Consider the following 21552-nt stretch of genomic DNA (forward strand, 5'->3'; position numbering starts at 1 on the left):
TGAGGAATTGCCTGGCCAAAAGCAAGGAGAATGGATGGCGGAGGCAGGGGAGACTTACTCCCTTTAGGAGTAATCTTCATCACTGAACATTCTAAATAGATATATACATGCATTTTAATAGTATGATACAATGTTTATTCAAGGATTAAAGAATTCCTGAAAGTCAGAAACCTACAATATCACAGTGGAATCCCAGAAAACCAAAGCATCCTCATATTTACATTAATTTTATATTTATTAGGTCTTATTTTCTATTTGAAGTTGAGAAAATGTGTGAATTTTAAAGATAATACGAAACAAGAGCCAAACTTTCTAGGCTTTCTAGGCTTGGAAAATATTTCTTCCATATGTAGTTCTATAATCTAAGGCAATATTGAGATAATTTAGAACATAATTACTGAATGAATTAATCTACATCCATATTGTGTCCTCATTAACTCTGTAAGGAAATACAAATGCTAAAGCTGTCCGTTAAATCTATGTTAAATATATATATGATCACCAAACTGACATATCTGACTAAGCTCTGAAACTACAACTAAAACTTCCATGTAGCAGAACATGAGCAGGGAAGTCATTCAAGCTAGTGGGAAGGAACCCAAGAGATGCCTTCCCAACAGTTTCTTACCTAGTAAGTAAATTTTTTTTTTTTAAGAGAAGATTCACCTAGACATCTGGCTGCAAAGTACACTTGTCTCAGTGGGCTGAAAGGAAAACAATGTGCTGTTGAGCAGGTGAATGGGCGGATATATTGTAAGGGTCCCTGTTTCTCCAGTCTTTAATGACTTTTGTCTTAAATGGATTGGGAAAGGAAGGCAGATCAGGTCCAAATCTGGTTCTGAACTCTATAAAGTGCTAGAAGAGCCTAAGAAGCACAGATCTGCTGCTACCCCTCTGCAGGCTTGGAACGTAAACCATTATAAATAGGTACAGCAATGTACCTCACGTGGGTGGTAGATCTGACCCTTCACTTCTTTCAGAATGGCAACAAATTTCCAAAGTGCTAAAGTCCTTGACAGAAGGAAATACCAAGAAGAGAGAGATTAAGAAAGTTTATCACGTTTGCTATCATCATCTCATTTTGACAAAATCACTTCAACTATATTTCAAACTTCAAAATGTTTAAAATATTGTCACATTATACAAAGTACACTGGAAATAATGTTTCAGAGCAAAAATGAAAACGTTCCATTCTGAAAAATTTGGAACAGAATGTGTTGGTATTACCAGAGTTTTCTTCCCTCTGTTAAAGGCCAGTGAAGCCAACCTAGTATCACAAAGCATTTTGACAGAACCAAATGTTGACACAGGTTACAATACCACTTATCCTCCTTTGAGGCACACTGCTAATGAACATGAAGAAGGTGAGCCCATAGCCCTTAATTCTGATCCCTGTTGGCCCCTTGTTATCCACAGGTGAAGTCGGGTTCATTGATACTACAGAAAACTGCCACGACCTTTCCTTCTTGTGTCCCTCCAGACTTAGGAAGTATTAAATATCTTAAAAACAGGGTTCTGATCTCAGCATTTAGGGGCAAGAAAGCCCTGCAGAGGCTGTTAATTGTTCACTGACCTACTCAAATTAAAGCACCCATATCTGGAAAGGGCACGTTCATCCAAAACCTGCAACCTGAACCTGACTTGTATTCCAAGCAGCAAAACAGTGTACTGGAGTTTTTTTGGGGGTTGGGGTTTATTCCCATAAGATACTGCAATAGTGACCACACTCTCGTAACCTCCAGCTCTCTCTCTTAACTCCCACCCCTGTTGGGTCAGGACGGACAGATCTCCATCATGCTGAGGCTGGTGAAGCAACCACCATGAGGACAGCAGCAGAGCTGCTCCCCCATCTGACCTCCAGACTGAGATGGGGACTCTTTCTGTCCCAAATATACCCTCTAATCAAAAGCTTTTTATTGGTTTTTTTTTGTCATCAGAATCAGGAATTTCACCTCCTATGTGTCATTCACAAGAAATAATAGCAGATTTTGCCCACATATGGCTCACTGCAGTGGAGTGAAAGACTGGACCACTTTGAGTTTTGCACAATTTGGGGCTCTCACAAAGATCAGTTTATGAAATATTTAGGAGAGAGAAGCACAGGCCCTTGGGACCTTTCTCAGCCTAAAACCTAAAATTCTAACTCTTAAGAAGAGGACTCTATCTAAACATTTTAGCTCTCTGTTAGACCCCTGTCGGGCTGATACCCTACACTACCCTGCATGAGTTAAAATAGCTTCTTGGATTACTACAGGCAGATAACATTAAAAAAAAAGCTGAAACCACTGGCACTACTGAACACTATGGTCTTGTCTTGAGCTGCAGTAGTAGCAAGATAATACTAGTGACTAGTCTAAAGGATGGAAATAATGATGTTTAGTCTCTGTATTACAGAGGCTCTGAATCTGTATGGTACAGGAATATCTACCGAGTGGGGGAGAAAAAGTGCACTTTTAATGTGCCCAAACTTAGTTTACTAAAGGAATCTGAAGCAACAGCAGAACCAAGGTGATGTGGGTATCAACACAGATTGTCACCTCAGATGCAACCCAGACTACTCTGAAAGCTTGAATTCCAGCTACACTCAAATGCCCAAGTAACCCAGTTCTCAACTCTGTTTTAAGCCCAATTAGCTAACAGAAGTTCGACAGCCCAAGTTGTGAAAACATCTCTCTATGTGCTCGAGGTAGAAATAGCCTGACTTGCCAGTTCATATTTTGTTTCTCTCACATTCCTTTCTATTCAGGTTTGTTTTAAAGGGAACTGATATGTCTGCAGAGCATTGCTGTTCCTGAATAGTGACACTGAACAAGTTGGGCTTGGTCTTAAACGCACCTCTCCTTCCTGAAACATTTTTTGAGTCTCCTAGATGGAAAAAACCCTATACTGTAATCAAGAGTTTTTACTCAGTTTATTAAATCTTTGGCGTGGAGGACAGGACAGTTTAGCTGGAAAAAGGAGAGTCCCTTCTGCACCACCTGCATATGAAAAATAAACAAAACTCCAAAACAGGCAGATAAATTAAACCATATGGCTATTACAGCAGAAACATCACAATTTCCATAGAAATAAATCAGGTTGTATCTCTTTACATGGTAGGAACACGCTAATGCTTTACCACTTCACCTTTGACATTCCTTCTCCTGTTTAAATAGGGAGAAAAACAAATCAACTTACTGAATTAACATATGCCACTCTGGACTTCTGTATTTTTCCTCTGTGTTTCAGCTATCTGAATGGAGAAATTTTGTCTGGGCACTTACCTTGAGCTAGGAAAGTACAGTTTGGTTTTTTAAACAGTTAATGTCAAAAATGAGTAACAGAGCCATTAAAATAAAATAGCTCTGCATTATGTTCTCTCAGATAACGTCACTGCTGTTGCTTACATACTGCTGTATTTTGCTTTAAAAAGAACGTAGCACATTAACTCTTTCATTGGAAAAATAAACATAGGCTCTCTAGTCTTTTAACTTTTCAGGTGCCTTTGTTTGTAGGATAAAAAAGTAACAATATCCTGAGGTCAATTATAATTCTTGATATCATTCTAATTCGGTATCAAGGCTGAGATTTTTTAGAAGTAATTTCATAAATTCTAATGTGATTTGGGATTTTTTATGTATCTGTTAGGAAGCTTTAAAATTCTGAGAAAATACTACCATAGCTAAACTAAGTAAAAATGAAGATTAAAAAGAACATAAAAGGAGTATTTCAGTTTGCAGTGGAAATTCTTTACATAAGTTGGTATATTTAATTTTTTCTTACCTCTATAAAAATACTTTCTCTAATAGGTTTTCTTCTGAAGGCTTTCTACTGCATTCCAGAATATAATCTAAATATATTTAAAGTCTCAATTCTAAACTATAATTAAAATGTAATTCAAATTAAAATCTAAATTTAAATGTAGAATTCTAAATTCCTAGTTAGATTTATTCTAAAATATATTTAGAGTTCCAAAATTCTACTTCTCTAAATAGAGAAATGTTCTACTCTAAATATATTATAAAATATACTTAGCAATATAAAACAAATTAAGTTTCCTCTGAGACTGATAATCGGCCTATAACTTTTACAAAGTTCAGGTAAATCAGAAAAAGCTTCCCAGCTCATATCCTTTGCATACAGGTTACTTTGTACAATTTTATTTTAAAACAAGTATTGCCAAATGAAATTCTACTTTTTCAGATTCCAGTACTTTAGTGGTCTCTTGGTAACCTTATTTAACATGTGGAATTACTTGGAAAAAAAAAAAGAGAAAAAAACCCTAATGACCAAATAGCAACATAAAATGTTTTGCTTCATCAAAAAAAAAAAAGTTTTGTCATGTAGCACAACTAAGTTTCAGTACAACTATCTTTGGAAGAATGGGAAAGCACCAAGTCATAACAGAGGTCACAAGTCTCAGGAGATAATATGAATTTAGATATTAAAAAGATATAAATTAGAACTGTATCATAGCTTTATTCTAATACATGCTAAATCACAGTAAGATTTATTAATTTAATCTACCCTACTATACAGGATGACCAATCCTTCCAAAGAGGATTGTGGCATCTTTTTTGGATTATGTATTCATATAAATCCCGTGGATATTGGATATTCTGCCTTATTAATTGAGTTTTGAAAGGAGGGAGCAGTTAGCTGCAGGAAAAAAAGAAGAATACACAAGCCAAATCATAAAAAGAGATATCCTGAAGACACATGTCAGGTAAATAAAGCCAAGAAAAAGCTGCCTGAATAAAGGCCCGGTGAAAATGCTGTTTGAGTTTTACATGGATAAGCAGTGAAGAAAACTGTGCCTTACATGCCACAGGTCACATGAGACCACAGTAAGCATGTATTCCTTCCAAAAATCATGACAGAAGCAGAGCCTGAGCCTGGCCCCTGCCTTTTGGTGTTGCAGCTTTGAGAACAAGAACATGCATCAGTCTTTACAGGAGGACAAGAGCTGGCAGACCTCCTTGAATCTGAACTGTGCTGTGCGTCGATACCATCTGAACATTCGCTATGTGGTACCACTTCCCTAGAGACGAGGGTAAATATGTCCTCATTGAAGTCAAGAATGAATAAAATGTGAGAAGTGGAAGATATCTGGACACTATGTTGATTGTTCAAACATTAAATTGAAAGAAATATCACTATAGTACTTGAAATCTTTCTTTTAAAGTCAGCAAGGAAGAGTTTCACCCACTTCCTCACTAGGACTGATAAACAGGTTGCGACTATTAGAACAATGTTCAAAAAAGTAGCTAAAAATTAATGAACACAGAGTCCTTAATTATTGGGGGAGGGGGGGCAGAAGTGGAGAGAGGAGGCTTTTGTATGAAGTGCAGGTTTGGTCTTCCAATAGATATATTCGCCTAAAAAAAGCTGGTGGGAGATAGCAAAGAAAGCCATTTCCACATCTGTCATGTGAAATTTTACAATGCAAGTACAATGATGGGCATTAATAATTCCAACCCCAGTGTCACCACGAGCTTCGCCTAAGGAGGCATCGCAGGAACTGGCAAGTTCATGTCCCTATCAAATAAAGCAATGCAAGGTTGCTCAGCAACCTGTGACCGTGGGTTTGCAGTTCCAAGGCAACATTACACATTTCATGAAAATTCTCAAACGGAAATCAATTACTGCCTTCATTCCCATTAATCTTTTCTATTGTTTCTTTTCAATACAGAAAGCAGTGCAATGTAAACTGGTAGTTCATGCCCCTTTTTGTGAAGCCCAATGAGTCACCACCTTACTTCTGCAAGTAAAAATGAGTGCAACAAAGTGTATTTCTTTTCTGCTGTACTAACAAACTTAATCTCTGCAATATTTCAAGTGACTTCAAACATAGTAATCATGCATTGTAAGTTCAAGCCATAACAAACATTGTATCTGCAAAGAAACTGTTAGGCAATATGGTAACGTTTGTTTCAGTAAACAGCCCCCATAATGAAGCTATCGAATACTGAACAAATACCTAAAACATTTTGAGGGGTCAACTAAATTGCCACTGCTTTCTGAAATCTTTTTTTTTTTTTCCCTTTCCTAACTCACTACTCTGTAATTTAACATATCTAAATGATATACTGCATGGCCTGAAATGAGCTTTGTCACTATTTTATTGACTTCAAATCGTATTTCACATTGTATCACTGAACAAATGTAAAATGATGACAGAATGAGGATGGATACTCATGCAGTATCATGAATGTTTATTTAAGTAGCAAACAGAACTGCCATATTCCATATATTATTAGCTACTCCAGACTCTTAAGGATTATTGTTTCTTGTAATCGGTACTCTCTGATATGTAATTATAATAAAGCATAAGAATGATGCTTGACAAAGTTCTGACACTGCTATTTCAATCATGCAAACAATATAAAGGGTGGTTAAGAAATAGGTTTTCTTTTTTAACAAACTACAGCAAGAGAAGTTTCACAGTAAAGAATGTCCATATTAATTTCCTTTTAAATATCGATTGTGAAATATTTAATAACTGTCGTTCCTGTCTTGAAACTTGTAAACATCTACCCAGTCCCAGTGGGATCAAGTCCCTTCTCATTTACAAAACCATAAATCAGAAATAACTCTGTTGAAGCTAATGGAATTTAAGAGGCATAAATCAAGGGCAATCAAATCTAATGGGGTTACTTGTATTAGTAAAAGATTTAAGAACTGGGCACCAAGTTAGATATACTGTTATATCTCTATCCAGTTATTTAAACATCAATATAAAACTCTTAAGCACATTAATAGCAAGAGAGTTTATAACATTCAAAATGACTAATGCAGTGACCTACAGTAGTCATACTGTTTCCAGCGAACATTTATATTGCCAGCAATAAACCTTTTCACGCTGTACTTTGTCTTACAAATCTGAATTCAGCTCTTATTGGTCATAGTAAATACAATGTTTTCATTTAACTGACATTCTCATGAGACTTGATTTAAGCAATTTCCTCCTTTATCACCAATATAATTTACTGAAGAGTAATAAAGAAATGACTCATGGGAATATCTCAGAGTGAGTTAAGTTCATCTATATGGCATGTGTAGGCACTAAATCCAATGGTCTTGTACGGCGAACCTAGATCGCATGCCCTCAACTTTGTACTGTATCAAAGTCTGATGACTTTCCACTGTCTACAACATGCTTAACTGAATGTAGAGAAGCATGCAACTTGTCCAGAACCAGCCATGATGCTGATACTTTCACCCACTTTATTTGGTTAATGCTAGAGATGTACAAGGTTTGCCAGTATCCATTATTCATATAAGCAGTCTCTACACCCACATGTAATCTCATTGATTTTGATAAGACAACTTGAGCAACAACTATTCATATGAGTAACAGTTTCTGGAGAGGATCTTATAGTTTCCTAAGTTTAATAGTGTGAAAACAAAAAAAATGTCTCTCTAACAGGATCTAAAGATACGTGTAAAGAAAATGCAAGTCAGTAAGCAAAGAAGACCAAAAAATAATCCCCAAAATGACTGCGTTATGTAGCATTCAAACCTAGTAAGAAAGAAAACTTCATCATAACCAATGTTTAGTGAGGATTTAAAAAAAATATTACAGCACACCAAGGGACTGTTAATTCTAGCATAGTCATGTAATATTCCACTTAAAGTAGTTATATGCAATCACAACAACAAGAAAAAAATGTGACGTATTAGTTCAGATATACACAGGTCTCTCCTGCTGTACCAACTTCCATAGTGCCAGAAGAGTGATTAAGGTTCAATTCAGCTTTCACTGGAATCAGTGGGATCTTCTACTGTATTTAATAGGAGCTTCAATAAGCACTTAATGAAGAAACTTTTTTTTTTTTCATTCAGACCTCAGTGAGGCCTACATTTTAAATTGTTAGCATCCTAATATCTAGGGTCATATATCAGATTCTAAATTACTTCAGACTACACAGAAAAATCAAGATCTGATATCAAATTCATGATGAAATATCTAAATTTACTAAAACCAATGAAAAACAAGTCACAGCTTTCATACACTGTCCATTTCACACATTTAAGGAATATTCCTTAGTGGCCTTCTTGTTTGGAGAGCAGAATCTTATAATCTGAGAGCTGAGTGAATGCTTAGCTGTGTACCTGAAAGTAGATTTTCTTGGAGAAAGGAGAAATGTTTCTAATGTATATTTGTTGAATATGTTGGTATTAAATATATAATAGAAAATACTGAAATAGTGAAAAAACCAGTTAGTTAGAATATTAGCAATGAACTGGATAAAACCATGTATTCTTCTTTATAAATGGATTTGCATTTCCATTTTGAAACATTTGTTTTCATGTCAAATGAGTCCTACAAGATCAGAAACATCAGGAAATCAACACAGATTCCAGCCACCACTAGAATTGCTCACTGTGCAGTTAAGCGTGTCAGATTAATATTTGTAGTTGCCAGGCAAGAAATGGAAATTACTCAAATTTCACAAGTTGGGAATGGTATTTACATAGAAGAAAGCTTCCAAAACAGCAGTCTTTTGCAATGGTAGAACCATTTATTGATAAGACCTGTGATGCCAACACAGTCCAGAGCCTCTTTAGGTCACGAGCCGGTTAACTCTTTTAGAAAGCAAGTCTCAGAGATTCTGTTTAATTCTGGTTATCAGTTTTCTCAGGCGATGGCTTTGTGATTTGTAAGTTGGCCACAATCATCATGCACTGGCCTAAGAATTATCAAGAAGAGTCCATTCACTGACGATGGATATTTAAAATTCTCTGAGCTGAAACAAAGGTATTGCTTAATCAGACAGGCAGAAAGGAGTAATGACAGTAATGCAGAGATGGGCATGTGTCAAGAGCATCAAGAAAATCCCAGATATTGTCATACATGTCCTTTCTGGAAATGACCTTGTACTTCAAATAGGTGTGAATAAAGTCCTACTAACGTTGTGCTTTTGACCCAAGGAAGGGGAATGATTTGGCTTACAATGGAGCAAAAGGGAATCTTTCAAGAGGAAAACTGAAAACAGTATCATAGTTCATACTGTCATGCTAGTTAGAGCTGGAGCTCTTATTGTGTGGTGGTTATGGGACACACCTGGTCTGTCAGACTTTCTGATACAACTGGGGTACCTGCAAATGCATTTCTAATATTCATACTAAAAAGTTATTGAAGCCTTTACAAACTGCAACTGAATACTTTGCTGAGCTAAATTTCAGAGACTGTCTTTGAGGTCCAGTGAGAGAAGTGGTTTTCTTTAAAAGCAGACAAAGCTAATCTGAGCTGTAAGACACTGTTCAGGTATCTGCATTGGCTCCACTCCCAACTGGTAAAACTACTGCTTCTTATGCAGGATGGGGCTTGGTTGTTCAAGAGGAAACAGAGCTTATTCTGCAGTCCATTCCTGCAGGGATGCAGTGCTACTCATTTCCAAGAGGGGCAGGGGAACTTTCTGAGCTTAAAGCCCTGCCATTGCTGTTCATTCATGATTGGCTCACTAGAGCCCAGCATACCCACAAAACATCGACTTTTTTTTCAAAGTTTAGCATTTGATTGATTTGTTTGCTTCAGTTCAGCTCAGATGCGTTACTAGAGATATGATACTTGAAGTACAAATATGCTGCAATCCAGAGTGTGGAAGGAATATGGATGAAATACCTGAATAAAAACACTCAGTAAATTAAAGTAATTGAAAGCAATAGGAGCAGTGGCATGAAATCTGTTACTTAAAAAACAGTTTTCACATTTCAGGACAGCTTGGTGGCAAATGTGATCTCAATTTTTAAGAGGAGATCTGAAGTGCTATGGACTTCCAAGGCACTACCAGGCAAATGGGTAGAAACTAAGAAATAACATAATTAATGAACACTTGGATAAATAATGACCACTATAGAAACAGTTAAACAGAGTAAAATTCTGCCTTACAAATTCATTAGTGTTCTTTGAAGAGGTCAAGCATACAAAGATGGGTGGATAAATAGACTCTTGTTGGATTTCCAAAAGGCTTTTAACAATGTCCTTCACCAACAGTTTTTAAGAATTTAAGAATCCATGGCATAAGGCCTTTGCAGAAACAAGCAATCCATCAAAAGACTGAAAATAAAGCTTAGGAGTAATTAGTTATTTGTTTAATAAAAAGCAATTAAATTAGCTTCTCACAATAGATGGAGGTCCCTGCTGGAGTTCTGTTGAGCTTCATGGTAGAACCTCTTCTGGGACCCACACTATTTCATAAAAAAAAATTACATGGAAAGGGGAGTGAGCAATGAGGTGTAGATGTCACCTGTTGTTAACAATCACAGATGTAAAGACTACGGCTAACTATGTGTGAGGTGCAGAAGGACCCTGCAAAACCGAGTGATGACAATAAAATGGCAAATGAAATCCAGTGCCAACAAATGTAGATGAACTGATCTACAGACCTAACCTCACACTAAAATGAACTCTTTTGAGCTGCCCAGTACCACTGAGAAGTGATGATCTCAGGGTTATGGCAGACTAATCCATGGAAACTCAGCTTGGTAGAAGTTCCAACAGCAAATGACATACTAGATATGATCAATAAAAGTATGGAGAATAAAGCAGAGAACATGGCACCGTAGGAATAATCCAAGGTTTTGCCACACTTTAAGTACTGTGTGCAGTTCTAGTCCCCTCTATTAAAAAAAGACATAGCAGAGCTGAAAAATTTCCAAGTGGGAGAAGAAGGATGGACAAAGATATCATACACCCTCTGTATAGGGAATAGCTAAGTAAGCTAAGCCTCTTCAGTCTAGATATGACACAATTTATGGCAAAATACTAGAAATCTAAAAAAATCATGTATGGTGTAAGAGTGGACAGAGATTGACTTTCATCAGTCATCAACTGAAGCTAGTAAGCAATAAGCAAAAGAGAGGTCGTCATTCATGCAGTGAAGTAGCAGACTTTTAAAATCCTTGCCAAAGAACATTGTGGATGCTGAAAGTTTACTTTTATTTGAAAGATTGGATAAGCATCTGAACAAAAAAACCATCAAGAATTTTTAAGTATGTAGAAACCATATCCAGCTCAGGCAGTCTCCTGAGCTGAATACAGTTGACAGGAGTGTTAGGGATAAGCATCAGATGCTTGTTTTGTTCATTCTCTCCCACAGACAGCAACTTAACACCACTGCCATAGCCAGGCAGGTTAAGTGGATCTTCTAGCTGACCCAGAATGGCCTTGCATCCTTACAGGTCTATTTGAATAAAGGCTGTTCACATGAACAAAAATGTTATAGGAACTACTTCTCTATGCCCTAGATGTCAGAAGGGAGACTACATGCTACCATTGATTAAGCTAAATATTTAAAAATGGAAACATTATCCAATTCTAGGCTTGAATTTCAGCCACACAGCACTACTCAGTAACACTTTCATTGCCCACTAAGCACTCCTGCACAAAATCCTGTGGTTTTATTACAGTTTGAACAAGAATGATAAGAGCATGTAGCAAAGGTTTTAATTGTGACTTGCAACATCTCTGTAACTTCAGTTTGGCCCTGGAAAACAAACATAAGTGAGGCCTATTCCCTGCTGACACTAAAACATCTCTAGAGAAAAAAAAAAAAAAGGGAGAAAAAACGAAACTTGACAAAAGTGGCCCCTCATGGACAGCTATCCCTCATTTAAAAGCTGGCTGTCTCCCTGGGAGCAGATTCCTTCTATATGGAAATCTGTGCTTAGAATTTTTTTCTTTCCTAGTTTGTTTAGAACTATATAATCCATGATCATGCCTGGCTAACATGCCTTTTACAATCTCATCTCCATCATACACTATCATGTAATCCACAAGAATTTCCACAACAAGCTATTCTGGCAGGATTTCATGGTGTAGCTCTGATACTCTTCTGGACTTGCCAATGTTTCATTCCGAAGAGTTTTTCATTCTGCAGATATCAATCAAATTGGGTCCAGTATGCTGCCACATAATCACTTACTGTCTTAAGCTATATATCTCTGGCAAGCAAAATTCTGTTTGATCATACTTTTTGCTGTGTTTGGCAGGTGACAAAGAGCACCACAGTTCCTCACTAGGGACTATATGATTTATTCACATCTACAGCTGACATATGTATCTCCCCACTTTTTGATTTTACAATTCATCATTTGGAGAGGAAGAGAAAGATATACTGGTCAATCACAGAACCACAGAACACAGCTGCAAAACATGCAAATATGATACTGGAAATACCTTGCCTGACAAAGTCTAGAAAATTATTTATGACATTGTACAAAGCAGTAAGGAGGTTGTATACAAGCTGGCCATCTTTTCTGGTCAAGGCAAACAGATGCCAATCAAAACACAGCAACTGGGATGGTCATGGGACTGGGAAGCCTATCTTCTAGCAGGAAACCAGAAGGTACAAAAGCAAAAGTGAAGGCTGGTTCCCCCTTCAAATGTGCTGGAGAAACAGACGAGCCACTTAAGCACAAGAACAGATATATAGTGGCCATGGCTAAATTCAGTCTGTAAGTTGGAAGCCACCACACACACACACACAAAAAAAAAAAAAAAGCTTTCCAGACTGAGGACAAGTACCAAAACCACTTTTAAAACTGGTTAGTTTTAGACTTGTTTAAAAGGGGGGGTGAAATCCATTTATGAACTCCTTAAGGTATACTATAGCAATCACTGATGATCTAGTCCAATCCAATATCCTTGCAATTTTTATATTTATTTTGAGCTGATGCTTTGCAAATTAAAAACTGCACCTATCTTCAAATACTACTTGATTAACAGTCCCCTTCAAATTCCTGAAGTAGGGCACAAAATTAAACTATGCAACAGTAGGTCAAAACTATGTAACTAACATTGATAAATCTATTTATTACAGCAGGGTAGCAAATGACTACCTGGCAGAGCTCCTCTAGAAACTGTTTTGGTCAACATTTCAACTAGTGACTTGAATATCGGCATAGGAAAGACACCTATTAAACATGAAGAAGCAGAGAGGATCTGCAAGCACACTGAGGAACAGAATTCAGGAACAGGATTCAAAACAAACTGAAACTGTAAAACGAGGTCTGGAAAAACGGGAAGATTCAGCAAAGACATATGCAAAGTACTACACCTAATCAATAATAATCCACTGGACAAATCCAGGCTGGAGAACAATGGGCTAGGAATTTGGCAGAAGCAATCTGTGAACCATAGCAGATCACAAGCTGAACTAAGTCAACAAGGTCAAATGGCTACAGGATAGACAAACACCATAATGGGCAACATACTAGGAGGGCTGTCCTGAACACAGCTGAAGGAATCCTTATGCTGTACTCAGCTGTAATGCTCTAGCAGCTCCTTGCTCAAGAAGCTCACTTCGAAAGACCAGAGTCAAACAGGAAGACTGATCAGTGAAAGCCTGACCTATATGAAACAAAGGAAAGGACTGGGCTTGGATGAAAGAAGATAAAGGTGTGTGGCAGGAAGAGCAGAACTATACAACTTTTCTGATGTTGTTACTCTTTATGTTCATAGAGAAACAAGAAATGCAGGCTTTGAACTGCAGAAAGAGAGAGAGAGTTGAGACTTCACTGGGGCAAAGACAATAATGAGCGACTAGAATCGACCACGGCCTGGCACTGTGGAGCTTCCTTACTGAAGACCTTCGAAAACTGGTTAAGTATCTGCCAGGAAAGATGTGGGCATAGCTGATCCTCCTCAAGGGCACTGCGTTGGACAAACTGATCTGTAGAGATGTGCCCCCTGCCCTTCACTTCTACAACTGTCATCTATTGTCAGCGAGAGGTCATGTCATACCACACATGACCACTGTCACACCAGAGGAATGATGCACTACTGACTTACCTCAGTATGTTTTACAGATTTCTTCTGGTTCTTCCATTTCAGTCTGGCCTGGTCCACTTTATGTATTTTGTTTGAGATGGGCAGTTCCCACAAACATTGCCATTTGTAAATTGGACTTGCAACTAACTGTTATTCTTAAAAGTCTAATTTAGTGTGTGTCTCCCTAAGGGCTTTAAACAAAAAATCATCACATAATTTGTAGCTTGACTACTATGCTGTTAAACAAGATTCTCATCTTCCCTCATTTTGTAACAACATACAAAGACTATTAGATTGCCTCTATCACCAGAACCCATTTGGCACAACCTTTTCTTCATCCATCTCCTAATGAAAGCTCACATTTAGTAGTCATAAGCTCTGCTCTCTCTCCCTCCTCCCTCTCACTTTTAACGACACAGACAAGAGAACTACTGCTAAGTATGAAGTAATTGGCCATGGCATACCCTTTGTATTCTCCACTATTTGCTGGTTTTCTGTTTTTGTGGCATGTGAGCATTTGCAAGAATGTTGTTTCAGTGCTTACATTTTCGAAAGATCTTTCTATCTGGTGGTTATTCTCTACCAGTCCCTAAATGTACTTTTTTCTGACATGAATAAGAGAAAATTCAATTTTCCTTGGTCTGTCTTTGTAAGCCCACTACATCTACATGTGCATACAGCTTAGAGTACACCTAGCTTTGATTCTTTTAGTACCATAGTCTGGTACTTGCATCTTTAATACCCAGGACTTCATTAAACTTATCCCAGGTATTAAATTTTAGTAAGAGTACACTCTGTTTCAATGCTGTGACCACACAGGCTCTTAAGGGGCATGTCTGTTCTATTAACTGTCTATATTATTATTCTGGGGTAGCTGAACATCTTTGCACACAGAAGCCTACCATCCTGCTTTTCTGAGTGATCCCTGTAAGGTGGTGAAGATTATGGTAGCAAACTCCCTTTGCTGAAGACAACAACCTTACTTCAGGCTCTTTATCTTAAAATAAGCTCCCTTTTCTCTTAACTAAATGCTTTTTTTCTAGTTTTCCAATTTCAGCTACTTAGTTTGCAAAATTTTCTTTTGCCTCCCATCAGGAATAGATTTGGAAAATGGAAAACAGTCATTTCTCCCATTCTTTCTGATCAATTGATGTTGTTACACGCCACCTTCTCACCGCAATCAGTGGGACCTCAGGTTTGAAATTAACTAACATTTATTAACTCCTTGTGTGATTTGCTGGCTTTAAATCTATAAACTCCCAATTAAAAAACAAACAAACAAACCTTTCGGCAAATCACATCAGCATTTACATTATCTAAAAAACCACATCTGTGTATCTAACAGTGACTCCTAGGCCACACCTCAAGCTTAGCACACTTAGGTGTCTTTTGGCAAACACTGTGTATTCCTTGCAGGAAGCAAATTGGAGGGAAAGGGTAGTCTGTCACTTGCCAAGGGTGGGAATTAGGCCACTAGACCCTGGAAGAGATCAGAAAAGAAGAATTATTTGAAGAATACAATTAGGAGAGGAAAGATGTGATGTTCAAAAGTGCTGACCCATACTCAAGCCCTGCCTAGAATTAAGAAAGAAAAAGGAATTAGAAGGATCTAAAGTTTACTCCTGTGCTAATTAATGCAGCATTTCTCTCCTTTGTTGGAGCCACGGATAAGATATCTTCATCTCTTCCATTCTTTCATCACCTTTGGGGTATCAGCTGTTTGTTTCTCCTGCTCTTCTGCACCTTCAAAGAAAGTCCCCTGCCTGAATGAGAAACTCCTGGCACCTGATGACAGCAACCTGCAACTCATGAGCCACTACTTTCTAGAAGAGCACAAGCCTAGAAAACATTCCTTATTTTGAAGCCCACACATTTCAAATTCAAATAAATGCATGTGCCCAGTCAGTTACTGGAGCTCCTCCTCTTTTATCTATATAAATGAAGAAGTGAGGGAAAAAAGCTTAAGTCAATAGCTCAAGAGCACAAAAGCTTTCAGCACTGGAGCCTAGAGTAGCATTCCCAGCTTCTCAGATGCTTCACAAGTCATGCCTCTCTAAGCTGGTTCTTTTAGCAGCAAACCACAAATTTATATCCAGTGAGAAGCTGTGTTTACAAGAAATGAGGAAATTAATGGGAATCAAGATGACATATCAGTATACCTTAATTTTCATGGCTGTATCAAAATAAAGCTTCCTTCTTTCACTGTATAGTAAGGAATCACCACGCTGTCAACACAGTCATAATATTTATGCCAATTGTACAAAATGCTACACAGACTATACGTTTAACCCTCAGCAGCTGCGAACAGCAAAAGAAACTTTCCCAAAAGTCAGTGACACATACTTTTCTCTAAGAGAAAGGTCTGCTTAGTGCAGACACTGCAAGACAGAAGGGTAAAATATGTCAGCAAGGAGCTGCTGGGGGATGCATTATACTCCGAATTGCTCCATCCAGCATGTAACTTAGAACAACTCCTTGGCTGCTTTGCATTATACTACCTTATCAAAGTTCCAGAGGGCTTGCTAGTCCAGACCACTTTCTTAAAAGACCCATGCAAAAAGAATAGAGGCAATTTTTTTAACATGAGACAAGGATTTACTCACTAGAGAAACTACTAATTGCACTTCAAGGGTAGGCCAGCAACCCCTGCAATACATGGGAAAAGGGAAAAAAAAAAAGTCAACTCTATTCATTTATGTCCTGATATTACGTTTGTGCTGTTTTAAAGCCCAGTGAAACACAGACCTTGGGCAGATTCTTTTGTAGCTTATACTGATGCTTCACTGTGTTTCCTCCCTTGTCTTTAATGCAGCTGTGCTTATGTCACAGAAATTACATTACCAGTAACCAAGTATTCAAGCCTGAAGTTATGGGACAGGCCTTTAACAGCCTTAGATGAAGGCCTGTTAATTTGAGTGTCAGCTCAAGTGGGCCCTACTGTCCAAATCAGAAGATCCAAACTGGTGGCACTAACTGCAGCAATCAAAATCACTGACTTTCCAAAGGATATCCTGCCCACTTGTGTCAGTCAGTAAGGGGATCTGCTGCCTCTGTTTTTGTGATACATAACCTTTGTTCAGTCCTGTGGGGAAAAGAGTTTTCCGGCAGAAACTGAGTAACAGTTGATACAACGATAGGTCTAAGTTGCTGCTCTATGCTTTTCCAAGCCATAGATGAAGAAAATTAATAACAATGGCACTAGATTCACTGCAAGAATTCAAATATCTTTGAAGAACAAGCTTCTATGTCTACTGTCAACTTCACATCGGTAATGGTAAGGAAATACAGGATAAATGAGCAGTACGTTGGAGCAATTTGTAGGAAACAAGAACCAGAACATGTAGCCTGGAAAAGCACAGAGTAAAAGAGGATTCTTTCTTTGTTGTGCCATGTCCCCTAAAAATTAATGGAAAACTCCTCTTTTCAATAAGCAAAGAAGCTAAAGCATCAAATTTCTGTAACAAGAGATGGAAGCCACAGAAGAAGTTTGAGAGCAACAGGATTTTACCAGAAGCTGTGAGTTGTAGGAGTTCTCAACAGCTCACCAGCGGGTGATCTCACGGCCTCTTTTAACACATCCCTTTCTGCCATCTATTTCTGACTGACTCATCCAGTCATTCAGGTAGGCTTTGTAGCTTTCCTGTCATCAAAGTGGCAATGAAAATCGACTTAAGAGGTATTTCAAGACTCAACTGGATATTCTCCAAATCACACGAGCACCAAAAAAAAGGAAAAGCTAAATTCTGCCTGTTACCAGGAATGCACCAAATACCAAAAACTGGGAGAAGGGATGTTGTCCAATGTTCATGATTAATATTATTACTGAAGTTTTATTTCTCATGCAACCATCATTTAACATTCCTGTATTCATCTTCTACTTGCACTCTCCCTATCTGCATAACTAAGTCACAGTATTGGCTCCCTTCACATATGCTCTCTTTTCATCTACATACCCATTAATGTGTTTTCCAGTTTTTCATTATTTATAGTCTCTATTTTCTCTCATTGCCACCTGTATACCTGATCAATAATGTATCCATTATTAATATCTCATAGGTGTATACATGGCACTTTCACTGACACGTAAGAAGCAATAGTGGCTTACTACCTTTCTTCCTTAATTCAACATGAGGTTTGGATGTTCAAGATATAAAAAAAGCAGGCCCTGAGTTAGCCAGCTGGCCTGACAAAAGACAAAAGGGGAAGAAGCGCATCCTCCAACCGACTAACTGTTGCTTATTTCGGCACTATAAGGGCCCAGATAGGAATACAGAGAAACACCCTGAGCAAAAAATGTGTGTAAGACAAAAAAGAAAGACATCAAGGCAAAAAAATTTGCGCTTGGATTCCTAAACGGCAGTTTCAAGGTGGGAGTTCAATTTTGACATGAAAGCTTCCTCCTGAATTTTTGTGCCTCCAGCTGCGAATAACATTGCCTACCTGCCCAAGTGCTCCAACAGGGAAGTTGGTACTCAGTTTTTCTAAGTAACTGCAGCTTTACACATCACATTTTGTGCTATCTCAGTGTCATTTTCCAGTTTTTCTTATGTAAATTATGTATCTTCATAGCCTGCACAGCTGTCTTATTCAGGCTTGCAACGACTGGGAAGGGTTGAGATGCGTGCTTCAAACTTTTGAGTCAATGATGCACTACACGGGAACTCATTCTACAACACAAACAGTAGTTGGGTCTCACTTCGATCCAGTTGATGTAAAAGGCCTGCTGTGTAAATGCAGCTGCGTTTTTGTGAATCTCATGTATAAGATGAAGCCTTCTGTACCTGTAAATGCTCATTTCTAAACTTTCAGTTGATGTAGTGTAAACTATTGTCTAGAAAGACTGTGCTTGGATGTTCGCACTGGAGCATGCAATGGAATTGTTTATTTTCTAGGCACTCACCTCGCTACTCATGTTTTGAGGGCAATTGTCAGGAAATCCTAGGATACTGGGCACAAACTCTGTCAGAAAAAGTGATCTTAGGACATCCTGAACAGCACCTGTGCCTAGCTGTAGCAGGGGGGGATTTTTCAGCGTGGTGCGATCCAGCGAGAATCAAGGGTTTCCTCACTTGCAGTTCCTGGACCTGGCTGGATCCAAGGATTTTCTCACAGGTCGATCTCTGGATCTAGCCAGTTCAGGTGTTCTCTAGCGGAACATCTGCGGGCTCCGCGGAGCCCAGGTGCTGCCCAACCGGCCGGGCGCAGGCCGGGGAAGCTCTGCCTACAGCGCCGGCATCCGAGAGCCGACTTCTTCTCTCCCCTCGTTCCACCGCAAAGCCGGCGGAAAGCGGGTGGGCTGTGGGACAGCAGCGCGGGCCGCAGCAGCGGGCGGGCCGGCTCCCGCCCTGGGCAGCCCGGCGGTGGCCCCGGCGTTCCTCGGGCGCGCTGCCCTTCCCCGCGGGACCCCGGCGGCCGCCGCACGCCCGGTAGCCGCCCCGGGGCACCGGGGCCACCCCTGTCACCTTTTCCTTCCGCACGCCCCGCCAGAAGGGGGGTCGGGTCGCCCCCCGCGGCAGGCCCACGGCCGCAGCTGCCACGTCCTGGCTGCCGGGGAGACGGGCGCTCGCGGCAGGACGAGCTGCTCCGGTATTGGCGTGTTTTTTGTTTTTTGGGGTTTTTTTCCCCTTTGCAAGGGGGGGGCAAGAGGGTGCCCGGCGCGGAGCGCAAAGTTCAGCCGCCGCGGAGGCAGCGCCCCGGCCGGGTCCCCCGCCCCCCCCTCCTCCGGCCCGCGGGCAGGGCTCCGCGGTGCGCGCCCCGCTCCGCACCTGGCTGCGGAAGGGGCGCTGCGGCCGCGGGAGCGGCCCCGGCCCCGACCCCTCCGGCGCGGCTCCGGCGTACCTGCCCCTGCGCATCACCTCCGCCGGCCCGCGGCGGGAGGCCGGGGCGGCGAGGGGCTTCGCAGGCCGCCCCGCCGCCGCCGCCGCAGCGGCGGGGCCCGCGGCGGAGCCGGGGTCGTGCGGCGGCCGCCGAGTCGCCCGTCCCTTGCCCTTGCCCTTGCCCCTGCCCCGGCGACGCAGGGCGGCGGCGGCAGCGGACCCTGCCCGCCCGCCTGCCGGCCGCGCCTCCGGCGCCCGCTCGGAAGTAGTTGTAAGGAGGGTTACCTGTCCTATATTGACGTATCCATATTTGCTAGCTATCCTGTTGGCCTCCGGGAGCCCCCCAGTTATCCGCACAGCCCAGTGGTTGGTGTACAGGCGCGTCCTGCAGGCGGGCAGCAGGAACCCCAGCACCAGGGTGAGCCGGCAGAGAAGGTCCCCGCCGCCTCCGCCTCCCCAGCAGCAGCGGCGCTTCCAGCCCATCTTCTCCTCCTCCGCACACAACCCCCACAAAACTTCTCCTTCCTTCTTCCGAGGCTCTTCTCCTCACCTCCGGGCGGCACCGGCGGCGCGTCCTCCGAAGTTACCCCGAGGAGGAAACTAGGAAGAGCTTGGAGTAGTGCATTGAACCGCCCGGAGGTTAAATGATGAGGGGTAGGGAATAATGGTTATGATCGGTGATTACTGCTGTCCCCTCCTCCCGCCGCTCTTCGGGGATTAAGTAACTTGCTTGGAAAGCTTCTCTCACAGTTTCTGAGCGCCAGCTTCTCCCTCTGACCCCAGCTACATGGGAAGTCGTCCCTCCGCGGGGAGGAGGGCTCCTTCTCCCTCTCTCCGCGCTTCCCTGCTCTCTGACTTCCTTCCCCCTGCCAGCGATCTTCTGCCTCCTCTCCCGCGTCTGGCTTTTCCTCGCCTTCACTCTCTCCCTGTTGCCCGGGGTCCGGGAGCAGCTCGGCTGCGGCGGCAGGCGGTGTGTGAGTGTTGGCAGCTGAGCGCCTCAGTTCACTCCGGCTCGGCCGCCTCCCTCTCCCCTCCCTCCCTCCCTCCCTCCTACTCCTCCTCCTCCGCCTCCTCCGCCTCCTCCTCCGCCCGCCCTTGCTCCCGCCCGGCAGCGCCGAAGGCCAGGGGAAATGGCAGCCGCGCCGCCCCCCCGCGCTCCCGGGCCCGCTGCTACCGCCGGCCCCGGGCGCCGCCGCCCCCGAGGGCTGCCCCCTCGGCCCCGCCGGGCTGGGAGGCCGCCGCGCCGCCGGCGGGGCTGCGGGAGCCGCGGCGAGGTGCGAGGCCTGCGGCAAGGCCTCGTGCCCCCCCCCCCCCAGCCCTGCCCCCGCGGGGTGCCGGGGGGCGAGGAGGGGCCGTGGGAGAGCCCCGGCGGCCCCGCTCGGCCAGGCCCGCCCCGCCGGCCCCGGGGGAGCGGGCCGGAGTGCCCGGCGGGACAAGAAGAGCCCCAAAGCTGCCTCACCGGCAGTCAGGGGCTGTGCCTGGCGGGCGTCTGCTGGCCGCTGCTTCGCGGAGGTTGCTCGGTGTCTGTTGGCGCTGAGCTGTCCTCCAGAGTCCGTTCGTGGTCACCGCGTTCGGAAAGAAGAGCTGGCGGCTGGCGCTTCAGCGGAGAGGCGGTGGTCGGGGTGAAGAGGAGCACGGCCTGCCTGCTGCCCCCTTGTCCCCGCGCAGCGGGGCTGACAGCTGCCACCACCTTGCTGGCATGCGCTTCCGGCAGCGGGGCACGCAGGGGCCCTAGAAAAGGTGCGGCTGGTCGTGTGGTGGCCCAAAGGCCACCGGCGACTGGAGGTGCCTGAGTGGGGTGGGCGAGAACTCGGCGCCCACCCAAGCCCAAGCTGTTGCTCAGCGGACTAAACCTTTAGAGCCACCGCAATGGCTTGGGCAGCCTGTCGATGTACTACTCCCTTTTATTTGAAATTTAGAAGAAGTGTCAATAAAATTCAGTCCTGCCGACCTACTGTGAGGATCCATTACAGGTTGTGA

At 42.2% G+C, this 21552-nt stretch overlaps 1 protein-coding gene across 2 annotated transcripts in view; it reads right to left on the reverse strand.

Annotated features, from left to right (window-relative positions):
• Positions 1-20877, reverse strand: part of PCSK5 (proprotein convertase subtilisin/kexin type 5) — a 256481-nt gene extending 235604 nt beyond the window's left edge. The window contains exon 1 of one of the 2 annotated variants that reach the window (XM_075021033.1): positions 19858-20877. In XM_075021033.1, coding sequence (XP_074877134.1) covers positions 19858-20055 — 198 coding nt within the window. In that variant the 5' untranslated portion in view covers positions 20056-20877. The remainder of the gene's footprint in view (positions 1-19857) is intronic. The other variant, XM_075021034.1, reaches the window with a different exon arrangement.
• Positions 20878-21552: the final 675 nt, after the last annotated feature.

This window comes from Buteo buteo, chromosome Z, assembly GCF_964188355.1.
Source record: "Buteo buteo chromosome Z, bButBut1.hap1.1, whole genome shotgun sequence".
NCBI classification, from domain to species: Eukaryota; Metazoa; Chordata; class Aves; order Accipitriformes; family Accipitridae; genus Buteo; species Buteo buteo.